This window comes from Pocillopora verrucosa, chromosome 11 (genome assembly GCF_036669915.1).
Source record: "Pocillopora verrucosa isolate sample1 chromosome 11, ASM3666991v2, whole genome shotgun sequence".
NCBI lineage: Eukaryota > Metazoa > Cnidaria > Anthozoa > Scleractinia > Pocilloporidae > Pocillopora > Pocillopora verrucosa.
The window spans coordinates 3,569,887-3,578,656 of record NC_089322.1 but is presented as its reverse complement, the minus strand read 5'-3'; the positions used below and the strand labels follow the sequence as shown (position 1 = coordinate 3,578,656).

Sequence of the window (8,770 nt, the reverse complement as noted above, 5' to 3'; positions counted from 1 at the left end):
TGTTACAAATTTACTCAATAAAATTTCGTTTTTTCAACGAATACTTCTGTTTCTGTTATTTAAAGAATTCGTCCTGCACGTTAAACCGACGTTGATGGAGGGAGGGAGGGAGGGGTGAAAATTTTTTCTTGACTATGGCATGCGGAGTGAAGGGGCGGGGTGGTCAAATGATCGTTAAATCGTGTGTAAGCGTAAAGAAATCTTTTTCGCGCCTAGGTTTTTTTCCTGCATGAAAGAGGAAGTATTTCTGTTGGAACAATGAAGCCACGGTTGGACCTCAAGTACTCAGAGGTTCACAACGGATCGCACAGGGGCGCCATTCCCTAGGGGCATTTTCAGACGTCATATGTGTGCTCCTTTCCGGGAAAGACATCATATGGGAGCGGCTACTCAGCTATCTGATTTCAATTATCTGTGAGGTTGGCATAATTTGTTGGAGAGGTCGTTGTTTCTCGCGGTAAATTTTCGTTAATCCAGAGCCAAAACTGCCATCAGCAGCCACTGTGGTTTGGAAGGAAGGTTGTCTCTAACTAATGAATCGTTCTTTTTCGTCTGGTGTGACGCTTTCTTCGAAAGTCGATAGATTATTGCACTCAACTGAAATGACGGAAATGGCTTCGGACCCGAAACACTGCCGCTTAAACGATGACTTCGGACTCCTTGTTCAAGGAATTCTCGCCGCTGTGGCATTCAGCACTCTTATTTGTGAGTAGAATTAGTTATTAAACATATTATTCAAAATCATAGCGTCTTCTTTCGTAGCGAATTTATCCCTTGGCGACTAGAATTTTGTCAATCGTGTTTAGATTTCAATGTCAGTTTGACAGGAACATAAAACATTTTCCTCGCATCCTTGAGTGAAATTTTATGATTTTCACCAATTTCCCCCAATTTCATTTTCACAGTAATGGTTTATTTATTCGCCAAAATATAATCTCGGTGTATTAAACACACTCTAAGTAAGATAATTGGTAGTTATGCGAACTTTTAGGGAATCTTATGAATTTTGTAGTTAGCTTCGCTGTCATATATGAATACCAAAAATAGCATTTCATCTAATGCACTAACAAAACACTAAACACCTGTTCCTCGGGAGGCAATAGGATTTTTGTTTGTTCTTTGGAATTTTTCTTTTTTTTTCAAGGAATTTAGGGGGAATTAGAAATGATTCTTCCCTTTTGTTATCATAAGCGAATTTCATGCAATTACGTACATGACTACATGCACATTAATAGTTTTGCGTGTAGATGATTGAAGCATGCATGTATTTCATAAATTAAGTCGATGTAAGCTGAATATCCCCGATCTGCACATGATTGAGCAGCTGAGACGGTCAAGAGCATTTCATCTGTCGTAAATATTTTTATGCTTAGTTTTCAAATAAGAAAAATATATCTACCTTATAATTTTCTTCACCTTAGGTGTTAGTACATGTAGGAAAGTTATGATTTTCATTTTTAATTCTGAGAACAAAATTCACAGGAGAAGTGAGAACATAAATTTCTAATACTTCTAGTGATAAATGATTAAAATAAAGAGCCCAATTTTATTTACTTTAAAAACAAAAAAAATGTCAGTTTGATTAAATATAAATGCAAACGTGTTTTCAAAACTGATATATTTGTTGAATGTATGAAGACAAGAAGGATTGATTACATTTTATTCAAATGGTTTACAGCATTATTTTCTTTTAAAAGGAAGGGATCTTGGATGACAATTTCTTTTCACAATTAAGTAGATATGCATGTATATTTAGATCTCCCAATGCACAGAGTTGAGCATTACAACGTTTTTGTGATCTGTCTCAACATTAAGAAGCAAGGATTGTCTAAATTGTCATATTCATATTTTGTCAAGTTTGAAGTTTGTTGTGTAGCTATTTTTCCTGTTTTACAATTCAAGATGTTGTACAGTTTTGTACCATGCTCATCTACTTTTTCTATGAGAGTTCGCTGTTTTTTAGCTTAATTCTGATGTATCAGATGTGAAGAAAGGTTGTTTTTACCATAAAAAGTACAATGTTTTTTCTATTACATTTATTTTTACTTGGTATCTACTTAGAAGACAAGTGTTGATATCAATATCCACTATTGTTTGTTTTGTGGTCCTATATAATTAAGAACATATCTATGACATCATTGCATGCAAAGTCAGGCAGTGATATTTCTGCTTAGATTAAGCTGTGTCATTCTCATTTGCTCTCTTAACCAGAAGTGATTCACATGTAACTTTTCCCTATAATATCCATCCACTATTCAGCAAATAGGTACTCAAATGTATCAAGTAAAAGTTGTTATCTTGATCTAACACCAAATTCTTGCAACTAATTTACAAGGAAACATGTTGCAGCTAGAGGAGAGAATTGAAAATCAGATCTAGAGAGTTAGAGGGTTAATATGACTTATTATTTTAGAGGTAGAAGTTAGATATTTAACCTTTAAACTTCCAAGATCTATTGGTTGATTCTCCCTTCTAATTGCTTCACATTTCTTAGTAAATGAGTTACAAGACTTTGGCTCAAGATCAACATAACAACTTCTACCTGATAAGTTTGAGTATTCTCATTATCTGCTTGCTGGAGAATGTTTGGATATTATAGAGAGAAGTTGTATGTTCTGGGAGTTTATTCTCAGTTCTATCCTAATATGAAATTCACTTTGTTAGTTTAGTATCCTAACTTTTTGTGGCATAATTTCAAGAGGTTTCATCTTCTGGCAATAAAGTAGAGGCAGTTTATAATAAGACTGAGTATGCAGAAAAGAAGTTCTATATTTTTCTTCGACCTACACGTACAAGAGATTATTGACCTAATAACCCTTCCATTCCCCAGAATTACACATCATTTTTTTAAACTTTTTGTTATAGTATAGAAGTGACCACCATTACTGTGAAAAGAACATTTTTGAGTCTTTAATAAAACTGAACAGGTTGAATGTGATGTGATGGTTTGCTTGGGTTAACATCTGAAAAAAGTGATAAATGATCTGTTATTCTTTATTTATAGTGAAAAGATTGAGAGAACCTCTATCTGAAAGAAGACCTGTTCTTATTTGGTAAGTGATGTAATCAAGTCACTGGCAAATTTTGAAAAGCTCGAGATGTAAGCATGATGGTTTTTCATCCAAGCAAAAGCAACTGTCTTAATGCCTGTTTTTTGGCCTGTCATTGCAGGTTTTTTGATACCTCAAAGCAAGCAGTTGGTGCCATGCTTGTACACTTTGCCAACATCTTCTTAGCTAATCTTTTCAAAGGTGATCCATGCACTTGGTGAGTGAAACATATATGTCTTTTCCCCTTGAACAAGCTGTCATTCTAATAAACAGGTACCAGATTCAGGCTTGTCATTACAACTCCCAAGAGACTCTAGGACTTGCATGTTGTGGCAATTTTACACAGCTGGACTTATTGAGATTGAGTACAATGCATCTATATTTATAAAATATCAAGGTTACTATGAAATTTCCCTAATTCCTAACTCTAGATTATTAAGGGGGGTGTGGTTTTGGTCTTTATACTGTGTCTAGCAATGCAAGTTTGGAGTCTTAACCCTTTATCTCTCACGATCTCATTGGTAGTTCCCCGCCTGTTCTACCATATAATTCTTGGGATGTTAGTTTGGAGACTTGGTATTGGATCAACTAATAATCCCTAATTAAGATTTTTCCTTTATTCTCATCACTTGTATACTTAATATTAATTGATATTGTAAGGAGAAAATTCTATCTTGGTCCTTATGGGAGTTGAAGGGGTTAAAAAGAAAAAAACAGTTTCCTTTGATCTTGATCTACTCGGTCTCTTCCTTTACCTGAAACTCCCAGCTAGAAGTTGATACTGATAGAATCAAAGCAAGAGTGTCATTTTCGTGTTAGCATGGGATAATGTTAGAATAATATCATGCACTAATGCCATCTTTTTCTTTGAAGGTACCTGATAAATTTTCTTGTTGGATTCTACTCTTGGCCTTGTGGTAATTTACCTCTGTCTTCAGTTCATGCAAGTTAATGTAAGAATGTTATGACTGGGATAACTTGAGATTTGGCGAGTATGGTAAGATTTATGTGAAATATGACATGACTTAAATGAAAATAAGCAATAGAATAATGGTAAACTTTGAGCCAAATTATGGAATGAAGAAAGTTCTATTTGTACATCCACAAGTATGGACTAAAGAGAAAATCTCAGCCCCCCCATGAGAATGAATGGCAGACTTTTGACAATCTGACAGGCGTGAAATTAATTTTTGTTTCTGATAGCCACCTGGCTCCTAACTTCTTCAAAGTGGTAGCCAATTCAAAAAAAGTTGGTCGCCATTTTCAAAGACAAACAAAATCTTTCTTTACGCTGTCAGCGTTCTAGATAAACCTTCCAAAATTAAGTTAGGAAAAGATCTTTCACGTGCTACAAAGTGGACACTAGGATGATGATATACAAAGTTCATGCTCATCTAAATCCAAGATGGCATCTGGTTATCGCTCGAGATACATGTGCTACGTTTTGGAAACAAACTTAACGAGGAAGTTTGCCGCAGATTTATCTTTGCAAATCTTTTAATTCACGATATCTCTTGGTAAGGTTATGATGAAACGTTCTAGTCGCCAATTGGCGACTAACTTTCAGGATTTGGTCGCCAAAGTGAAAAATTTAGGCGCAATTTCACGCCCTGTCTGATTCTCTGCCGCTGAGGTACATGAGAACAAATCAGCAAACTAGGTTATACACATAAACTATTAAATGCAGTTAAGTACAATCTAATAGAGTTAAACAACAAAGAGCATTAGCATTCTCTAGTAGTCAGGTCGTTTCTACATATGTGCATGTGTTAGAATTCCATGTGCTCTTTATCTGAGCTTTTATTGCATGTGCTTTTAGCATGAACTTTCAGCATTGTTTGGAGTGGCAGCTCATTGTCCCGGGCAGTTTTTCCCCATCCCTTCCCTCCCTCTTTCCATTGTTTATTCAGTGTGATGGGTGCCTTTTTCACTTTCCTGGGTGGGGGCTCATGGCTGGATTACCAGGATTTGCCAGCCATGGGAGAAGTCTCCATCCAGGAGCTGGCTGCCAGTAGTGATAGCTCCTGGATGTCTCAGGCACCCAACCTCCACTTGGTGATGCAGTTGGTTGCAACATGCACCTCAAAGCTTCTCAAATTGATGATCTCAGCAGTATGTAGTAGGCTTGCCAAATATGAACTTGATAAATATTCAAACTTACAATAAGTGTCAAGTCAGTGTAACAGCAGTGCACTGCAAAACGTGAAGATCTGGGCTTTGATGCCTTTTTGGGGACTGAAGTTTTCTCTTTGTCCTATGCTTGCAACTGATTGATGAATGACTTTCTTTATTCATTGTTAATATCCAGTTTTAGAATAAATATTTCAGTGATCTAGCACTAGATCTATGTGCTCTTGATTGCTATGAACATTCCACCCTTATCAACTATAATGCAATAGAAATCTTGTAGAAAAAGCTCATAATCTTATCATCAATTATGGACAGTTATTTGCCAAAAATCTGATTGGTTTTCATACACTGCAAACTCATATGGTTATTAACCTCTGGGTTCTACTTTCTCTAAGGTCATCTATCTAAAAGTACACGTCTTGCCTAGAAACTGGAATTCTAAAATATCACTTTCATTGTGCAACTACGTGTAGCTACCTGAGGAGACAGTTTCAGCTGAATAGTAATGTTTAATTTTTCCACTGGCAGGTAATCCTCCACAGTGCAAAGCTTGGGCAGGGCAGTGTTTTCTGTACCTGTGGGCTGTCATCATTGAAAAGGCTACCATAACCCTACTGGTGCAACTTAATTTTTGGGAGGAAGTTCGTAGGTTCATTCTTTTACCAGTCAAGAACCATCCAAGAGTGGAGCTTGCAATATCAATGCTGATTATTCCTTTTGTTTTCAATGTAAGTAGGTTCCTTGAATTGTAATGTTTAAAAGATTGCTGGTGATGTTTGCACAGCAGAGGTGGTTTAGAAAGAGGGAAAGGAAGAGGTTGTATGTGCTGCATGTTCTTCTCTTTGCATTTTCTTTGGTACTGATAAGGAGAATTTGTCTAACAATCAAAGTCTCTTACTAGTAGGTTGGCAATCTATTCTCAAAATGTTAATAGATGATTCAGCTGTATTACTGAGGAGAAAGTAGATGCTGATCACCCCTAGGTTTTAAAAGAGCTACTAAGATGAGTTACAGTACTGTTTTAACCTATTACACCCTAACATCAGTATGCACCTTCTCCATACTGTTCTCTCTACAATTCCTAAGGTGCTGGCAAGGAGAATTTGTTTACTAATCAAGAGCTTTTGAGTTGGTAACTGTTTCCTTAAGTCTCACGGTAGTAATGCCTGATTCAAGGGTGATATTGTAAGGAGAAATTAGATGCTTATCACTCTTAGGGTGTATAGGGTTAGTGTACATTTAAAACTTTGTTATCTCCTCAGGCTATAATGTTCTGGGTTGTTGACAATTTTCTCATGCGAAAGAAGAAAAAATTATTACAGAAAGAAGACACAAGGAACAAAGTTAAATATGAAAGACGAGCAGTGATGAACGGATCTGATGAAGAGGCTGTGCTCTTGGAAAACATGACAGAAGGAGAGAGTCTGACAATTCCAGATGACAACATTTATCATAGAGGGGACACTGTGAGAAGATGATAGCTCGCAAAATCTTGGAAGATTATAGATACATAAACAGGTAGCCGGTTGCCCCTCTGAGCAGGCTTTTCTAGATGAGCAAATACAGTGTGGAGATTTGTTGATCAATAAGCAATGAAGGTGCCAGTGTGAAAAATGGCATAGAAAGCTCCTTATTCATGCCCCCTAATTTACTTTTGGGTGGTGGGGTAATGACACCTCTCATTAGCTCAGGAATTATTGTGTCATTTTCGCTCTGTGAAGTATACAAACAATCGGCCACCTTTCCCTGAGACAGAAAAATGATTGAGATGTATTTTCCCATTTTCCAGGTAGCTTGCCAATTATTTCCCATTATTTTCTACATGTAGCAATTTGCAATTTCCTTCCTCTTTACTTAGAGTTATAGCAGTTGTACTGTTTTCCTGGTTTTTTTTTCTTTTCAATTACATAAATTTTAAATTTTGTTGCATTTTTATACATAAAGGAAGGGAGAAAGTGCTGACCTTGTGAAGGTGAGGGATCAGGCCCTCCCTTCATCTGCACAAAAGGGTTAACCCTTGACACCTTATCTAACATTATACATATTTGTCCTACTGTTCTCTGTAAATTTCCAGTGATACAGGTGGGGAAAAGTTGTTTAACAATCAAGAGCCCCTTTACCTGTATGGATTGATCTTCAGAGCATAGCCAACCCTCTTTTTATCTTCAGAAATTGCAGCTCTATTTACAAAGAAGAAATGTAATTTTATTTGGTGTAGCATCAGAATTTCCTGACCAGTTTTGAAGGGCTGAATTAGAAATTCTTAAACTGTATTGTAAATAATAAAAATTTAATGTGAATTCAAAATAGTTTCGATAAGGATTTATGGTGAAATTCAATTAATTCTTGATTTTGGGAGAGATAGCAAACAGTTACGTTCAGATACTAAAAAACAATGGTCATGATAAAATTTAACTTGTGTTTTTTTTAGTTTTATAATTCATAAACTGTTTAACTCTTGTTGCTTCCTGGATTAATTATTGCCTATTTAGTCTTTTCCTTTGTTTACCCAACTCAATTTTTATAAGTTTTCTTCAAGTTGAGGGTACTTTTACACGGGAAGGAAACGAGAAAAGTGCGCCCTTCCTCTGTAACTCTTTAACCCTTTAACTCCCAAACCAAATTTGTAATTCTCATTACTGTCAACCATACAATTCTTATAATATTAGTTCAGAGAATTTAGAATCGGATCAACTAGTTTGCCCCAAAGTGATATTTTTCTTTATTCTCATCACTTTTCTGGTTGATATTGTATTGATATTGTAAGGAGAAATTCTGCCTTAGTCACTCATGGGAGTTAAGGGGTAACCCCTAAATCTGATTGTTAATTCTCCCCTCTAGATGCAACACATTTCCTTCCTTGTAGATTGTTTATGAGAATTTGGTGTTAGATCAAAATAGCTGATAAATTTGACCATTCTCGTTACCTGTTGCTGGATAATGTATGTGTGACTGTCATAGAGAGAAGTTAAATTTTAATCACTGTAGGGAAAAAACGTTCAAAATCAAGGTGTCAGTGTTATGACTACTGCAAGATTCCATTTTTGAAATAACCAACATTCGTACCAACAGGGAATGTACCTTTAACAATTGAGATACTGAGTTATAAGAATATTTATTTTTTAGTTCAGATTTTGTACTTTCTGTGTGAAAATCTATTGTTTCTTTGAAAGGAATTAGAGTGAATATTTAAAAAGTGTTATCAGGTTACATAGTATAAGAACTTATATTTTATTAATTTTAAAATGTCTTTGTAGTTGAGCTGTAAACCAGTTACAAGATGTAAAGAGTCTCTTTACGTACACAGTGAATTATCAGATTTGCTTTAGTGAGAATCTTACTTGCCTACTTTCCTCATTTCTTTAGTAAAAATTGATACCTTAATTCACCGACCTGTTATACTTTTTTATGAAAGAATTGGAAATAAAGAAAAGTAATTGCTTTTTTTGTATATTTACTTCAATATTATGGACTCAGGGTAATTTTATGACATGGTTTTCCAATATTTAATCCTTTTACTCTCAAGATCTCCTTAACAAATCTCCTTACTGTCTACCATATGATCCTAATGATGTTAGTTTGGAGAATTT

At 35.5% G+C, this 8,770-nt stretch overlaps 1 protein-coding gene across 1 annotated transcript; it reads left to right on the top strand.

Moving 5' to 3' along the window:
• The first annotated feature begins 418 nt into the window (after positions 1 to 418).
• On the top strand, positions 419 to 8,631 carry LOC131784886 (store-operated calcium entry regulator STIMATE). Its single transcript, XM_059101717.2, is given in 8 exon segments — positions 419 to 705; positions 3,005 to 3,053; positions 3,172 to 3,267; positions 3,924 to 3,936; positions 3,938 to 4,006; positions 4,008 to 4,047; positions 5,709 to 5,908; positions 6,443 to 8,631. Coding segments are annotated over 8 exon segments (855 nt in total). The 5' UTR covers positions 419 to 533; the 3' UTR covers positions 6,659 to 8,631.
• Positions 8,632 to 8,770: the final 139 nt, after the last annotated feature.